An 18,394-nucleotide genomic window follows, 5' to 3' on the forward strand; every position below is an offset into this window, starting at 1 on the left:
TATAGTGTGAGAGATTTATCAGGACGATCACTTATATGATGTCTAATCAGAAAGGTGCAACCTGAGACTAATATGATAATGTACATCAAGTATAATTAAAAATGAGAAATGCAGCCCTGGCTGGTGAGGCTCAGTGGACTGAGTGCCCGCCTTCGAAGCAAAGGGTTGCCAGTTTGATTCCCAATCAGGGCACATGTCTGGGCTGCAGGCCACGTCCCCAGGAGGGGGTGCAGGAGAGGGATGTTTCTCTCCCTCCCTTCCCTTCGAAACATAAATCTCTTAAAAATGATTTTTAAAAAGAGCCCTTTAGAGAAGAATGCATGTTGTTTATTTTGTGTACATTATGACTTTTTTCACAGCAAAGTTCTTACCTGTATGATATAGGTCTATAACAGAACCACTGGCATTCATTTTCATAGCTCACTCCTGATGTGCCTTAAGGTTCTCATCCAACAAAAGGGAAGATGCCTTGGCACCTGAAAGGTTAGGTAGAGACTATTGTACAAAACATGGCAAGTCCACTTAGCACTGAGCAGGGGGTGGTGACAAAACCAGCCACCCCTCCTAACCCTTTCCTCTTCTCATCACACTCATAATACCAATGTTTCCACAGTCCCAGTCACTCCCCACAGCTAAGTTGCTCACTTGACTACACCTGGGAAAGGACACCAGGGACAGAATGAAAACACCCATCACACCAGTTAATTTAGATGGAAGCCGGGCTCTGGATGACTGCAAATAGGACAGTGGGGCAGTCCTTGCTGCTGTCTCCAAGGACACAGCCCAGCTCTGCCTCGTAAACTTCACACTTCAACTGGTTCCTGTATCACTGAGCACAGTGATCACATTTCTAGCAAGTCACCAAGTTCCTGCAGAAACCTAAGCCACCTCTTTTATTCTAATACTTGCAGTAAAATAGAAAATCATTTGGTGTGTACTCATGTTGTTGTAAATTACAATACTGAACCAACCTATCTCTGGCCCCTGCTAGCAATCTAACTTTTCAGGGGAGGGGGTGGTTGTGCATTTGCACAGGTATGTGACAACAGATCACAAAAGCAAGTTACAATAAAGGCAGAAACACATGTGGGAAATGGGACTGATTGGGAGCCTAGGTAACTGCTCTCCTTGCTCCTGTGCTGGCTTCTGGAGAGCTTGCCACAAGTTTTGCAATAGAGCTCCCTGCTGAGGGTCTCTGAGCCCTGCTTCCCATGGTAACCCATAGTCCCTGTTCCGCACTAGTATCTCACCAGTAGTGCCAATGTGTAGAGAAGAGAGAGAATGACCACCAACACCCTTGAACCTGGAGAAAAGCTGCACAGCCCCGTGAGCACAGCACTCTGCCCCCAAGTGAACCCCTGAGGCCTTGCACAGGTATGAGAATGGGGGGGACCCCTCTCACACAGGGGAGAGAACCTGCTAAGCAGCCAGTGCTGCTTTGCCAGTGTGACCACAGACCCTCCTGAGTGGTCATTTCAGACCCTGGAAAGCACTGACACGTGAACACATGAATACACAGAGTTCTAAACATGCAACTTCAAAATCAGGCCCTTTATTTTTGGATTGTTATCAAAGGTCACTTTGGGTCAGGCACATTGTAAAGTGTCAGAGGAAAAGTGGGTCAGTAGGAGACAGAAGTAGGGCTACAGGCAGAGCTGACCATTTCCTTATGGGGAGGAGAATCGGCCACAGAACAGAATACTGTTGGTTTTGCTGTGCTGAATAAAGAAAAGGAAGGGGTGGTCAGCACAGAATCTGTTGGTGGGGAAACTTGCACATCCAATCACTATCAAGGCGAGAGTGGCAGCTGCAGCCTCTGTGCCTTCCTGGTTGACCTCCACAAAGGACTTGTGCACGACCTTGGACAGAAACAGGTCTCTCACAGGTGACATTCCAGAGAAGTCTGCTGTGGCTGGCTCAAAGGCGTCAGTCATGCCCAGAGAGCGAAGTACATCCTCCAAATCGTAATTCTCCTCCAGTTTAAATCTAGGCAGGGACACATCCACCTCTTTTTCATCCATGGTATCTGGCCTGGTCCATTCTATGAATTTCTCATAGGTAAGGTTTTTTTCCACCTAAAAGAAGAGGGTCAAAGAGTTTATGATCTACAACAGTGCTGCCCAAGAGAAGCCATGCTATGAAGTGAGTGCTGTATGCTGTGCGGTACGGGAGGGCAGTAATGGGATGTTACACTACTTCAGAAATATCACTGGGAAAAGTGGGAAACTGCTAAGCAGAAATGCAAGTGTAATCTCCTCGCCATGACAGCACCATTGGTCCTTAGCGCTCATTCTCATTACCATTTCCAGATCGACGTTTTCATCAGGAAGCATGATGATCATATTCAGCTCTTTGCCAACATATGGCAGCACCAGAATTTTGGTGAATATTTCTCCTATGTAAGTCATTTTAAAGGTAGAGCTCTTAAACATCATTTGCACAGGCTTCTCCTCATTCTGTTAAAAATAAAAAAGGATAAACTGTAAGTTAAAACAACCCCCAGTTTACGTATTGAACCAACCAGCAAAGCTGGTTACTCTAGGCCCCTAGAAATACTTTCTTGGCTTCCACAACCCATCAGGCCCCTCTTTTGCTGGTGTGAATTCATTCCCTCAACCTCTGGTCACTCAGGTAACCAGGGCTCACTCCTTACACTGCTTCTCCCTTGGTGCCATCATTCGGTCTTGTGACTTTAAGTAGCATTCCCAAATTTATGATTCTAGCTGGGACCTGTCCCCTGTACTCAATATTCACATATTATACTGCCTACTTGACACCTGCGATTGGACATAAAAGAAAACTGCACTGCCACATGTCACACTGGGCTCCTCATACTCCCTTCCAAGTCTGCTCCATCTACACTTTCCCATCTCAGTTGATGCCTTTGCCACTTGTCCTGTTATCAAAATCCCTGGCATATTTCTGACTCCTGTCATTCACAACTCACATCGGAATCATTCATAAATCATCCTGGCTCATTTAAAATATAACAACAATCTGACTTGCTCTTTCTACCTCCACTACTATCAGCCTAGGCCTGGTCACTGGGATGACCTCCTAAAAGACACCAAAGTATCCTGCCTCCTTCTGATTTGTTCACCCAGTGGCCAGAGGGATCCGATAAATCCCACATTAAATCAGACCACATTACTCTTTGACTAAACACATTTCCATGGCTCCCCTCCACTCCAAAGGAGTGAAAACTCAAGTCCTAAGAGCAACTCATAACTGTGACAAGAGCTCGGTCCCCTCCGCCCTCTGTTCCCACCTCCCTTCATCTGCTCGAGCCACAGGAGCCCCCTGATGGTGCTGCAGGCAAACCAGGCCCCCAAGCTCGTCCCCAAGACTGAGAGCCCACGCCCTTGAACACAGGGACTCTTTCTAAGAATCTCCATTGTTATTGCAAAATTTCCACCTTGCTGATTTTAAATAATCTTTCTTTGGTTTCTTTCTTAAACTGAATATCCCAGTTTCCTTTGAAGTAGATGGCATTCACCAGAACCAGATGAGTATCAGCATTAACTGAATTTGGAGACAGCAAGTCTGTAATTTTACCTGAAAAATAGAATTACAGAACTAGTTAATTAAGAAGTATGCTTTAGGAATAATATTCAGATTGGGCCATCCCCTTGTACGAACAAGTACTCAGATAAAGGAGTTCATGGTTCCCCACATATCACCGTGTAAAGGGGTAATTTAAAAACACCGCCACATGAATAAAACATGGAAATTAACACAGTAATACATGCAGGATGAATTCATCACGAGTGAGATAGGAATGCCTAGTGCCTAAAGAAAGGTCCAAGTTCATAGCAAGAGTAGAGAACAGTTCAGAGGAAGAATCATCATGAGGGGAGGGTGCCCTGAGCATTCTGCATAGGACTCTGCAGAGCATGAGCCACGCTGCACAGGAAGACAGCCTGAGACCTGTGTCCAAGCTCTTCTGTGCACTATTTCTGAAAAAGAAGAACTAGATTAACATGAGCAACAACAAAATTCAAAGTGTGGATTGTTCTGGAAGAGGTGTACTGGGTATTTAGAGACATGACATGTATTTTGATAAGAGCAGGAAAATGCTAGAGCAAATAATCATGCATTGTCAGTGAAGTTTAAAGGTTTACAGTTTTTACAACTTTTTAAATTTATGGATCGTAAAGAGAGAGAAGAACAGGAGAGTGAGAGGGAGGGGGAGGAGAATGGGGAGGGGAGGGGAGAGAAGTTTTGTCCGGGAGATAAACAAACAGACACAGATTTGTTCTTTCACTTACACATTCATTCGTTGATTCTTGTATATGCCCTGACTGGGATCAAACCCAAAATCTTGGCATCTCAGGGTGATGCTCTTATGAACTGATCTACCCAGCGAGGGCAGTTTACAGTTATTTTGAGAAAAAAAATATTCATTTACACTTGATGTTCTTATGAAGAAACTGACAGTAAAATTGATTAAAATACTATTAAAATAGAATAACAATATATTTTCACCTTCTGTCTTCTTTGCTACCCAGGAGTTTATGTGTGTCCTGGCCTCCTCTGCGGCTTTGAAGAAGTCGAGCTCTTCCATCTCTGCTTGGTAGAATTTGTGGCAGGAGTCTTTGAAAGACTGGGAGAGACAGCAACACAATTGCACACTCAGAAAAACAAGCAACATCACCTGCTTAAGCCTTTTTTAAAAAGATTTTATTTATTTATGTTTAGAAAGGAGAAAGGAGGGGAAAAGAAAGGGAGAGAAACAATAATGTGTGATTGCCTTTCCAATTCCCCCTACTGGGGACCTGGCCCACAACACATGCATGTGCCTGGACTGGGAATCGAACTGGTGACACTTTGGTTTGCAGGTCAGCACTCAGTACACCGAGCCACAGCAGCCAGAGCTTAAGCCCTCCTTGTGACAAATAGGACATGGATAATTTTATGATTTACATGTAATATGAGGAATAAATAAATATGAGGAATACAAATATTGGGGAATAAATAAATAAATTGAAAGATAAATAAATAAGGAATTAACCTGAAATCCAGTTTAACAATTTGCAGCTGCATCGGATCTTAGTTTATAAACTAAGTATAATAGTGATCTGAATGTCAAATACACATCAAAAACTGCTAGATCCTTAAGGGAGTAGCTGTGTATCAATGAGGTAAACACAAAGACACTACAAGGAGCAACTACAGATTGTCACTCCCAACAAGCCACTGCATTTGGGAAGTGAATCCTGCCCACAGCAAGAGCCACAGATCCCTCTACATTTCAAAACCAGGGCCTATTGTCTTTGTTTTTTTCTTCCTCTGGTTCACATAACATAGAGGAAATGTGTAATTCTTCACCACCACTTCCACCACAACGTTCTGTGAGGACAGAAGTGTTCTAAATCTAAGCCACACGTGACGACTGGCCCTTGAAATGTGGCTACTCCTGCTAAGTAGCTAAACATTTGACTTTGTTTTACTTTAATTAACTATACTGAAATTTAAATAGCCACATGTGTACAGTGACTACCATTTTGGGTAGATCATCCTAGATAGTGTGAGAAACTCCCCCCAAAAGCTTAAACTGTATTTTGTTAATATAACCTGTGAAATGACAATATTAATGAACACCTACATTATGCCATGTAAAAGCAGGCAATCTGATGGAAAACAAATGGAATGAAACAATGAATTTGATGACAGGGCAATGTGGAATAGTTTTCTCATATTCCTTTTGAACAGTTTGCAGCTCAGTACTAAATTCCACTTTTCAGGATTGTTTTTATATTAGAGAATTTCGCATTTCTCTTTCAGTGTAGAAGAAAAGCAACATAGCACAATAGCTATGAACACAAGTCCTGTGACTCCATAGCTGAGTGGCCTTAAAAAGGATGCTTCGATTCTCGTTTCCCTGTTCCCTCCTGTCAGTCAATGATGACACAGCAGTACCTGCATCTCAGAGGGTTGTGTTGAGGACCAGGTGAGTTATCATTAGTACTGTTTTACCTAACATCTGAATCCTCAGCATGTGGGACCCACTCTACTAAATGATCTAGTTACATCCTTTATTAAATGTTCACATAATTCATGCTTTGCCAATTCTTCTGCTGTTTTGTGGTTGTTGTTATTTTCCACTTTTCAATTATAGTTGACATTCACTATTACATTAGTTTCAGGTATCCAACATAGTGTTTAGACATTTATACAACCTTCAAATTAATTGCCCCCATAAGTCTACGACCTATTTGACACCATACATAGTTATACAATATAAGTGACTACATTTCCTACGCTGTACCTTACATCCTTGTGATTATTTTGTATGTCCTAATATGTACTTTTCATCTCTTCAGCTGTTTCACCTATTCCTCCAACCTTCACCCATCTGGTGATCATCACTTTGTTCTCTGTATCTGTATGTTTCTTTTTGTTTCATTCGTTCATTTATTTTATTTTTGATTCTACATATAAGTGAAATCAAAGTACCATATTTTGCAGCATATAATGTGCATCTTTTTGCCCAAGTTTCTGAGGGAAAAATAAAGAGGAGCATAATACATGGGTAGTACTAATTCCTTATCTAAATAAATGTTTTTAATTATTTTATTTATGCTTATGCCTTAAAAGTATAACTCTAGTTGTATAACTACTTTTTACATAAAATTTCTCATACCATAGTATGTTTGAAAATAAGGGAATTATAAAATTCCTTTATAATACCAAAAACAGGAATCTAAATACAAATAAATAAAAAATTTCATTAAAATTTTAAAACAAAAGATTTTTCCCTTAAACTTTGGGCCAAAAATATGGGTGTGCATTATACATGGCAAATACAGTATTTGTCTTACTCTGTCTGACTTATTTCAAACAGTATTATACCCTTTACGGTCCATTCACATTGTCACAAATGCCAAGGTTTGACTTTTGATGGCTGAGTAATGTTCTATAATATATATATATGTATTATTTCTTTTTTACCCATTCATTTATTGATGGACACTTAGGCTGTTTCCATATATTGGCTCTTGTAAATAATGTTGCAATGAACATAAGGGTGCATGTATCCTTTCAAATTAAAGTTCTAAATTTCCTCAGATAAATACATAGAAGTAAAATTTCTGGGTCATATGGCAGTTCTATTTTTAATTTTTTGAGTAATCTCCATAGTCTTTCCCATAGTGGCTGCACCAATTTACAATCCCACCAACAGTGCACAAAGGATCCCTTTTTTCCACATCCTCACCGACACTGGTTGTTTGTGGATTTTTTGATGATAGCCATTCTGACAAGTGTTAGGGAGTGAGTTTTCTCTTCCAGTCATTATTAGTGTATAGAGGTACAATAATTTTTTTGTATATTAATTCTATATCCTGCAACTTAATTGAATTCTTCATTAGTTCTAACACTATTTTGGTGGCATCTAGCGTTTTCTACATATAGTATCATATTACCTGTAGATAGTGACAATTTTACTTCTTCCTTTCCTGTTTGGATGTCTCTTATTTCTTTTTCTTGCCCAACTGCTCTGACTAGGACTTTGGGTCATTGTGTTTTCATGTTCATTATCTCAAGATATACACATTTTGATGACTTCCTTGATATTGTGATTAACCAACTGTTTAGTAACATGTTATTTGTCCTCCACCTGTTTTTGTGTTTTGCAGTTTAATTTTTATACTTTATTTCTAATTTCATACCACTCTGATCAGAGAAGATGTTTGACAAGATTTCAATTTTCTTAATTTAATGAGATTTTTTGTGTGTATACCATGTGTTCTATCTTTAAAAATGTTCTATGAGCACTTGATAAGAATGTGCTTTTGCTTTTAGCTGAAATGTTCTAAAGATATCTATTAAGCTCACCTGGTCTAATGTGTCATTTATGAGTCCTGTTTCCTTATTGATTTTCTGTCTGGCTGAACTATCCCTTGATGTCAATGACATGTCAGAGTCCCCTACTATGACTGTATTACAAGGAATCTCTCCGTTTAAGTTGGTCAATACTTGACTTAGATATTTAGGTGCTCCTATTTTGGCTGCATAAATGTTTATAACAGTTATAACCCCTTCCTGGATTGATCCCTTTATCAGTATGAGAAGCCCATCTTTGTTTCTTTTTACCAACTTTGTTCTAAAGTCTATTTTGTCTGATACAAGTATTGATGCCCTATCTTTTACTTTCATATTATATTTTATCATTTTTCAATTTCTTCCCATCCATTTACTTTAAGTCTATATGTACCTTTCAATCTGAGCCAGATCTCTTATGGTCAACCTACATATAGATCTTATTTTTTAGCCATTAAGGCAACCTATGTCTCTTAATTGGTGTGTTTAGTCCATTTGCATTTAAAGTAGCTATTCGTAGGTATGTAGATATTGCCATTTTACTGCTTTCTGAATGTTTTTATAGTTTTCTGATCTTTTCTTTTGTCTTGATCTCTTCTCTTCAACACTGATGACTTTCTACAGTGTGTTTGTAGTCCTTTCTCTTTATTTCTTATATATTTCTTGTAGAGATTTGGTTTGTGGTTATCATGTTCTTTGTACATACCACACTATGTTGATAGCAGTCTATTTTAAGTTGATAGTTGCTTATATTCTCACACATTCTAAAAGCACTACAGTTTTTTTATTCAAGCCCTCTATATTTATGTTTTTGTCATTATCTTTACTTCTTTGGTTGTGTGTTTGTGTGTATTCCTTAATCTGTTGCTATAATCACAGGTGATCCTGAGACCCTCTCTTGGTGATTATTGAAAGTTCTGTTTTTCTTTATAAATAGGCTTATAAAAAGATGATAATCAACTAGAAAATCTGTAAGACTGATAAAAATAAGTAAAGCAAGTTGTAAAAATAAAGTATCACACTGTGGTGTGGCTAGAGCACTTTGGACAGCAGTTTCACAAAATTCTGTAATACTCACTTAAAAACTTCACTCCCTTACTTTCTTTTACAAGTCCATGTTGAAATGCCACACACTTGGCTGAGATTGGGTACAAACTAAATGCACACCAATGGAAGAATGATTATTTTACACCCATACTTAAAAAGAGCAGATAACATACCTCCACAAAATGAAGGCCATATATGACAAACCCACAGCCACAATCATACTCAGTGGGCAAAATATAAAACTGTTTCCCTTAAAACCAGGAAAAAGACAGATGTCTGCTCTCAACAGTCTTATTCATCATAATACTGGAAGTCTTAGCCACAGCAATCAGACGAGAAGAAAAAAATAAATGGCATCCAAATTGGAAAGGAGTAAGTGCAACAGTCATTATTCACAGATGACATGATATTGTATATAGAAAACCCTAAAAACTCCACAAAAAAAGCTAGTACATCTAATAAATGAATTTGGAAAAGTAGCAAGATACAGAATTATTCAGAAACTGGTGCAATTTCTATACACCAATACAAACTATAAGAAAGAGAAACTAAGAAAATAATTCAATTTATTATTGACACAAAAAGAATAAGAAACCTAGGAATAAATTTAACCAAGGAGGTAAAAGACCTGTATTTGGAAAACTATAGGACAATGAAGAAAGAAATTGAGGAAGATACATGTAAGTTGAAGCATATACCATGTTCACGAATTAGAAGAATTAACATCAGCCCTGGCTGATGTAGCTCAGTGGATTGAGCGCAGGCCTGCGAAGCACATGATCGCGGTTCAATTCCCAATCAGGGCACATGCCTGGGTTGCAGGCCAGTTCCCAACAGGGGACACATGAGAGGCAACCAAACATTGATATTTCTCTCCCTCTCTCCTTCCCTTCCCCTCTAAAGATAAATAAATAAAAATCTAAAAAAATTTTAAAGAAGAATTAACATCATTAAAATATACATACTATCTAAAGATTCCATACTACCTATAGAATCAACAAAATTCCTATTAAAATATCAATAGCATATTTCATACATCTAGAAAAAATCCAAAAATGTATTTGGAACCAAAAACCACCCCAAAGTGCCTCAGCAACCTTGAGAAAAAGAACAAACTTGAAGGTAACACAATACCTGATATGAAACTCTACAAGGCCATGATAGTCAAAACAGCCTGGCACTGGCATAAGAACAGGCCTATAGATCAATGGAACAGAACAGAAAGCCCAAAAGTCAACCATGGCTGTCTGACACAGGAGGCAAGACCATAAAATGGACTAAAAACAGTCTCTTCAACAAATGGTCTTGGGAAAATTGCCCACGTAAATGAAAAAATGAAACTGGACTATCAACTTACACTATACACAAGAATAAATTCAAAATAAATAAATGACTTAAATGTAAGTAAAAAAAACATACGAATCCTAGAAGAAAACATAGGCAGCAAAATCTCAGACAAGTCTTATAACAATATTTTGCCAATATGTCTCTTAGGGTAAGGGAAACAAAGAAAAAAATAAACAAATGCAGCTATTTAATACTTCAAACTAAAAAGCTTCTGCACAGCAAAAGAAACCAACAACAAAATAAAAAGGGAATCCACTGTAGGGGAAAACATATTTACCAATGATACATTTGAAAAGGGGGTAATTTCCAAAACATATAAAGAACTTAACACAGATCAACACCAGGAAGACAAACAATACAATTGAAAAATGGACAAAGGACCTGAGTAGACACTTCTCCAAAGAGGACATAAAGATATGAAATAAACATATGAAAAAAATCATCCGTGTCATTAATCATCAGAAAGATGCAAATTAAAACCACAATGACATATGGCTCACACCTGCCAGAATGCCTACCAACAATAAGTCAACAGACAAGTGCTGGCAAGGATGTGGAGAAAAGGGAACCCTAGTGCACTGCTGGGGGGAATGCAGACTGGCACAGCCACTGTGGAAAACAGTATGGAGTTGTCCACAGCAGCTGTGGAAAAATGGAAGAATGGAACTGCCTTTTCACCCAGACATCCTACTTCTGGGAATATATTTTAAGAATCCTGAAATGCCAATTCAAAAGAATATGGGTACCCTTAACTCATAGCAGTATTATTTACATTAGCCAAGATCTGGAAACAGCTCAACTGCCCATCAGTAGATGAGTAGATTAAAAGGTGTGGTACATTTATACAATGGAATACTATGCAGACATAAAAAGACAGAATTATTATCTTTTTTACAGAATGGAGAATGGATGACCTGGACACTATTATGCTAAGTGAAAAAAGCCAGTCAGAGAAAGACAAATACTGTATAATCTCACTTATATGTGGAATGTAATTAACAAAATAAACTGATGAATAAAATAGAAACAGAGACATGGACACATGAACAGGCTGACAGCTATCAGCAGGGAGGACTGACTGGATGAAAGGTGAAGGGATTAGCCAAGGAACATGTACGCACTGCCCAAATGCAGACAACAGACAGGTGATTGACAGAGGGAAGGGGTTTTAGAGGTTGGGTGGATATGGCAAAGTGGGGAAAAAAGGGGACATCTGAATTAGTGTCAACAACAAAACTAAAGGGAAAAAAAGAATATCAGACAACCAAAAAAGAGAAAATAAAAATAAATTTAAACAAACAAAAATAACACGAAAGAAACTCAGGCCTTGACTGGGTACTCAGTTGGTAGGGGCGCTTTCCCAAATACCGAAAGGTTGCCAGTTCAATTCCCTTTACAGCACATTGTTTGCTTGCTGGTCCATTCCCCAGTCAGGGTACACAAGGGAGGCAACTGCTGGATGATACTTTCTCACATTGATGTTTCTTTTCCTCTTCCCTTTTCACTCTGTCTCTCTCTCTCCTCCTCCCCTCCTCTCTAAAAACAGTGAAAGTATCTTCCTATGAGAAAAACAAACCTAAGAAAAAATAACAAAAAAAAAAGAATACCAAATAATAGTTAAAGTGTAAGGTAAATCTGCATATACTAAGATACAAATAATTTAAGTCATATTGTTAGTTGGAAAAAAACAAATTACAAAAGAATATGTATGGTATAATGGCATTATATAGATAAAAAAACCACAAAAATCCCTATATTTATGGGGGATACACACTTCAAATCTATAAAAGCTCATATGAGGGAGGGGAGCAATAGGGTATGAAAAAGAAGATTTGAAGGACTTCTGGCCGACATGGAGGCATAGGTGGAAACACTGTGCCTCCTCGGACTACCAATTTTAAAAACAACAAAGTTTTATTAACAAAAACGCAACCAAACACAGACAATTGAACTATGCGGAAATCCGACAACAACAAACCTTTCAGCCAGACTGGTAAGAGGGGTGGAACCAGCGCCTGGGAAGTGGGGTTGCACAGGAAAACTCAGGAAGACAGACCCAGGGAGGCAGTTGGCAGATCCCAGGTGTGGGGTTGCGACAGGCAGACCCAGTGAGAGTGCAAGGCAGCAGGCTAACCGCCGGTCACACATTCACGCGCAGATAAACCCAGTGAAGGAGCAAGCAGTGAGACTGACAATGCAGGCCCCAGTGGTGGGAAGCAACAGAGGGGACCAGTATGCCCCTCTTTGACCCCGCCCCCACATACAGCATCACAACCCAGAAACTGAGTTGCCCTGCCCTGGTGAACACCTAGGGCTCTGCCCTTCATACATAACAGGCGCGAACAGACAAAAACATTATGGCTCAAGAAGAATCCAAAGCCCCAAAGCCAATAACTCTAAGTGAACATGGAACAGCCAACCTATCAGATGCACAATTCAAAACACTGGTGATCAGGATGCTCACAGAACTGGTTCATTTTAGTCACAAATGAGAGGAACAAACGAGAGCTATCTAATTGAAATGAAGGGAAATGCACAGGAAACCAATAGTGATGGAAAAGAAACTGGGACTCAGATCAAGGGAGTGGACCAGAAGGGAAAAAAATGACCAAACAGAAAGGTATCAAGAAACAAGAATTCAAAAAAATGAGGAGAGGCTTAGGAACCTCCAGGACATCTTTAAATGTTCCAACATCGAATTACAGGGGTACCAGAAGGGTAAGAGGAAGAGCGACAAATGGAAAACTTATTTGAACAAATAATAAAGGAGAACTTCCCAAATCTGGCAAAGGAAATAGACTTCCAGGAAATCCAGGAAGATCAGAGAGTCCCAAAGCAGTAGGACCCAAGAAGGAACATGCCAAGGCACATCATAATTGCATTAGCCAAGATTAAAAAGAAGGAGAGAATCCTAGAAGCAGCAAGAGATAAGGGGACAGTCACCTACAAAGGAGTGCCCATTAGACTGCCAGCTGATTTCTCAAAAGAGACCTTACAGGCAAGAAGGGGCTGGAAAGAAGTATTCCAAGTCATGAAATCCAAAGACCTACAGCCAAGACTGCTTTATCCAGCTAAACTTTCGTTTAGAATGGAAGGGCAGATAAAGTGCTTCTCAGATAAGGTCAAATTCAAGGAATTCATCATCACCAAGCCCTGATTGTATGAAATGTTTAAGGGACTTATCTAAGAAAAAGAAAATAAAAAACATGAACAGTGAAAGGGCAGCAAACTCACAATTACTAACAACCACACCTAAAACGAAAGCAAACCAAGAGGACAGCTAGATCAGGAGCAGAACCATAGAAATGAAGAACACGTGGAGGGTTAGCAAGAGGGGAGTGGGAGGAGGAGAAGGGGGGAGAAGGTACAGAGAATAAGTAGCAAAGACAGTACGTAGAAAATAGACAGGGGGGAGGGCAATAAGAGTATGGGAAATATAGAATCTAAAGAACTTGAGACACGTGGACATAAACTAAAGTGGGTGAATGGTAGGGGAGGGGTTGTGAAGGGCAGAGGGGAATGAAGAGGGGAAATAGGACAGCTGTAATAGCATAATCAATAAAATATATTAAAAAAAGAAAAGAAGACTTGAGTGCTCTTGCTTTCTCTGGTTTTTGTGTTTTTAAATAAGAAGTCTATATACATATATCACATGAGTGTTTTTTGAAAAATGGATGGCATTATAAAAAAACAATATACTTAGGCAAATAAGAGCTTAAAAAATTCTGAGTTGGAATAAAGAAAGTATTTACATGGGCAAAAAGTTTAACACCTCACATTGCACAAACAGCTACCAATAAGTGAAAAATAATAATTGCAAATAGCATTTTGATCTTTTGTTTGTTTTGTCTAAGTCATCTTGAATTGTACTGTACTGTATGTTACTTTTTAAAAAATAATAATTCACTTAAGCTGCATTAGTATTTAGACAGTATTGGTGATACGGAGCATTTTACAGAGGGTAAAACTGAGAGTTGAAGGAAGTGTGTGAGTCCTGAGCTCATGTACATCTGGGCAAATTTGTAGCCCACCAGGTTTCTGCTGTACCACATGACCCCTCTCCCCGCCACATTGTGATCTTTCATTTCTTGGTGAAAAATGGCAAGGATAACTCACTGAGTTGAAAGCATAAGACTTTCCTCCAAAGAGCCTGTTGGCAGTTCTAAGCAAGTACTGTGTGCCCGTCCTGTTAACTTCGGTGAGAAGTGACTGGAAACCCTGGTGGACATCTTCACCTGCACCTCCGCTTTTACTTAAAGAAAGTGCCTAAAATAAAAAACAGAATAAAAATGTTCAACTTCAGCATGCTTGGACTTCAGGAAACTGGATACAACACTAAACTCTGCCTAAGAATTGTTCAGATCCTCACTAACGCTTAAAAGAAGATTCATTCCATTAAAGACAGAAAGTAACCCTAAAGCCACTCGATCTTTATAATACTTCCTGCATGGAGTCAGAGCCCTGTCTGCACTGGCAGGAGAAGAAAAGGCCCCTCGCAAACCCAGCTTCTGGGTGCTCAATACCTGTAATCTGTCTCAAAATAAGGCTTTTCATTCTAGTAAAGACAGGCCACCCTGACACTGAAGATGCAGCCTCTCCCCTCGTCCTGGGTGCAGACTGGTCCTGTGATGGCTCTAACCACAGAATGCAAGAGAAGTGACACTGGGCCTTGAAAGACCTGGCAGCTTCACAGTCCTTCTCCTGCACCCCAGCCACCACACTGTAAGGAAGTTCAAGCTGTCCCGTGGAAGTCGGGTAGAAAGCCCTGGAGAGCAGCACCTCAGGGGGAGAGCTACTTGTAGAATGGCAGCCTCAGCCAACAGCCAGCCCGAGGCCCCAGACACGTGACAGAGGCCTTTCTTGGACCATGAGTGATCCCAGATGGCACCCTGGGGTCAGGCCACAAAATCTGAAAAGCAATCAACCATTGTCATTTGGTTTCTCAGCCACAGAAGATCCATGCAGCAATCTAGACATGGAGTTGTACCATAACAAACCTAAAGTGAGTCTGGCCCTTGCTTCCAACCTGGGCAGCTGACAGAGGCTGAATGAAAGGGGTCAGGAGACGGTGAGTAGAGGCTAGGAGGGCAGTGCAGACATTCCTACCAAAGGCTGGAGAAAGGAAGATCATGCACGTACCGGCAGAAGAACGGGACAGACTGTCACCTGCAATGAAGGGAGAGGTTGTATGTTTTGCCAATCAATCATGAATCTGGTTAAAGAGATGTTCCAAAACATGTGGGTTTTTTTTAGCTCCTAGGGTTAAAGTATGGGAACTTAAGCATGAGCTAAAGAAAAAATTGTTTCATTTTCAAGCAGATTTAAAAGAAACATTTCCAATGTAGGACTTGCTGGGGAGAAAATAAAAATGTTTCTAATGTTTCTTATTCCCAGCCTCTCCAGCAGGCAAATGATTCTAAAAATGAGAAGTGATCTCAGGGCAATAGTCAAATCGAAGGCACGGACCCAAAGGGCAAGATAAACATCTGCTTTGTGAAAACCTTAGAAAAATTAAGGAAATGCCTCACAGTCCCTCTTGCTAAGCAAACAGGCCTTCTGAGCATCTTAAGGACATTGGCCCCCAGCACGGAGTCCTGCCTCAAACAGGTACTAGACATGTGCTTTTGTCTGATGAAGCAGATTTAAGTTATACAGAAATCCCACAACTGTTTAGAATACCTGCTGACACCTTTTCTTAGACTTCCAGCCTCCAGAACTGGGAGAAAATAATTTTCTGGGGCTTTTTCAATGTGTTTTTCTGAAAGATTTTATTTATTTATTTATTTTTAGAGAAAGAGAGAGAAAGAGAGGGAGAGAAACATCAATGTTTAGTGGGTTGCCTCTTGTGCACCCCTACTGGGAACCTGGCCCCCAAACCTGGCATGTGCCCTGACTGGGAATTGAACTGGCAATCTGTTGGTTCACAGGCTGGTGTTCAATCCACTGAACAAAACCAGCCAGGGCACATTCTCTTGTTCAGACCACTTAGTGTGTGGTACTTTGTTATGGCAGCTCTAGCAGTCTGAGACACCTCCCTTTACAACATGTGAAGGGCATGTCCACTGCATATTGTCACCACTGCATATTGGGAGGTGAAGGGGCAATAATTTTTCTGTAGTTCACAAAGCCCTGCACCCAGGAACCACACTGAGTAGCCCAATACTCCTCTTCCTCCCAAATTTCAAGCCTGAGTATGGTCCCATGATGATATTAGACTCTGTGGTCTTGGGAGGGTTAAGTGTATCTATGCAAGGGCTATACAATATGCATATATACCTATGCAAGGGCTGTGAACCACTAGGACCCAGAAGGTAGACCCTGGCTCTCAGGGAGGAGCCCCAGTGAGCTGTGTCTTCAGCGTTCATGCCCTGTACAGCCCCTCTGGGGGCCAACTCTGGCCCTGTGACTGGCTTAAGTGAGTAGGGCATGAGAATATGTGACAGAACACAGGCTTGATAAGTACTTACACATTTAAGCTTCTACTCTTGTAAGCTACACACTGTCCTATGAAGAAGCCCAAGTACACTACCAAAGAGACACCATGTGTGGGAGGCCTAGGGATGGAGGCAGCCCACAGAGGAGGCCACCTGGATGGAAGAGGCCCGAGGCCCCACACCACTGACTCAGCAGAACCAAGCAGAACAGAAGCACCACCCAATCCATCCAGAGTAAATCTTCATCTTAAGTGCTATGTTTCAGGTGGTACTTACTCAACGACAAATAACTGAAACACCACTGAAAGGTTTTACAGTTAAATAAGAAAATTAAAATAAATTGTTTTTATTTATTTATTTATTTATTTATTTATTTATTTATTTATCTGTAGAGGGGAAGGGAAGGAGAGAAGGAGAGAAATATCAATGTATGGTTGCCTCTTGTGAGTCCCCTGCTGGGAACTGGCCTGCAACCCAAGCATGTGCCCTGACTGGGAATCGACCATGATTGTGTGGTTCGCAGGCCCTTGATCAATCCACTGAGCTACACCAGCCAGGGCAGAAAATTAAAATAAATTTTTTAACAATTGAAAAGCATTTGCTAATACCCGAAGGCTACCAGAGGACTCACCCTGGACCTTGTGACTTTGAATCTACTCACAAACTCCTAGACAAACCATTACCAGGGGGTGGTAAAACCACTCGTTCCCCAGACTAGAGGGTTCCACTCCATCCCTAAGAGATCAGGGGTGCTCACCCCAGGGCACTTGCACAGGGCTAACATGTCCCTCCCTGGCAACATTTTACCCACAGCCTCGAAACACTACCAGAGAGTAAGTCTTTTGGGATTTGAAAGGTGGAAGAACAGTTAACTGACAAACTAATAGTGTTTACTGTTGTCAGAAATGGCGTCTGACACGTACCTGGACCATCTGGGCAGCGGTGTTTCCCTTTGCCCCCAGGAGGACCATGGCCAGGGCAGAGGAGATGCTCATGGGAGAGAAAAACACATTTTTTGAGTTGTCTTCACCCAGCTTTCTCAACAGCCTTAAGGCAAAAGTACCGTTTGCTTCCGACACAGCGTCCATGATGGTAAGTCTGAAACAATGGACTTAAAATCAGTATTGCATAACCATAGGTTTACACATTGACTGCAACTCACTCTGTTCATAGTTACCACTGACACTTTGGGTCAATCAGCAAATATGTGAAGATCCAAAACTCTATTTCTTTGGGGCAAACCTCAAAATTATTTTGGGTGTTTCTAATATTAGGTAAAAAGAAGAGGAAAGTTCAGTTTATAATATGATCCTGGTTTGTGGGAGGAAGGCAGAGGACTTGTACCTGCACACTTATCTGTGAGCCCAGAGAAAATGGAGAAAGACACACACTCAGCCACTTGCCCTAGTCAGCTTCCCAGGGGAGAGATCAGTAAAGGAGTTATGCACTTTTGGTTCTGGTTCTGTATTGTTTGGTGTGTCGTATGGGCTTACAAGCATTACTTTATAATTTAAAAATCATTCCTAAGACAAATCCAATCACAATGTAACATAAGAAAAGATGGTTGAATGTTTTTATAATGCAGAAGAAAAGACTCCATTTTAGGGTACCCTGAAGTCTTAAGATAAAAGAGATGCAAGCCACTGTAAAAGAAATGACAGTAGCTACAGATTAAGGGGGTGGGAGAAGCTAAAGCAGGGCCAGCTCTGGGGTAGGCACAGAGTCAGCAAGAAAGTGTCTGCACC

General features: G+C 40.5%; 1 protein-coding gene across 1 annotated transcript; it reads right to left on the reverse strand.

Moving 5' to 3' along the window:
* Positions 1–1,524: 1,524 nt before the first annotated feature.
* Positions 1,525–17,944, reverse strand: LOC118995236 (serpin B6-like). Its single transcript, XM_037058188.1, has 6 exons — positions 17,573–17,944; positions 14,332–14,481; positions 4,486–4,603; positions 3,416–3,555; positions 2,301–2,456; positions 1,525–2,075 (listed from the first exon to the last, which is right to left on the reverse strand). The coding sequence occupies exons 1-6, from the start codon at positions 17,735–17,737 to the stop codon at positions 1,668–1,670; spliced, it is 1,137 nt and encodes a 378-aa protein (XP_036914083.1). The 5' UTR covers positions 17,738–17,944; the 3' UTR covers positions 1,525–1,667.
* Positions 17,945–18,394: the final 450 nt, after the last annotated feature.

This window comes from Sturnira hondurensis, unplaced genomic scaffold (assembly GCF_014824575.4).
Source record: "Sturnira hondurensis isolate 20B ecotype Veracruz unplaced genomic scaffold, ASM1482457v3 Scaffold0010005, whole genome shotgun sequence".
NCBI classification, from domain to species: domain Eukaryota; kingdom Metazoa; phylum Chordata; class Mammalia; order Chiroptera; family Phyllostomidae; genus Sturnira; species Sturnira hondurensis.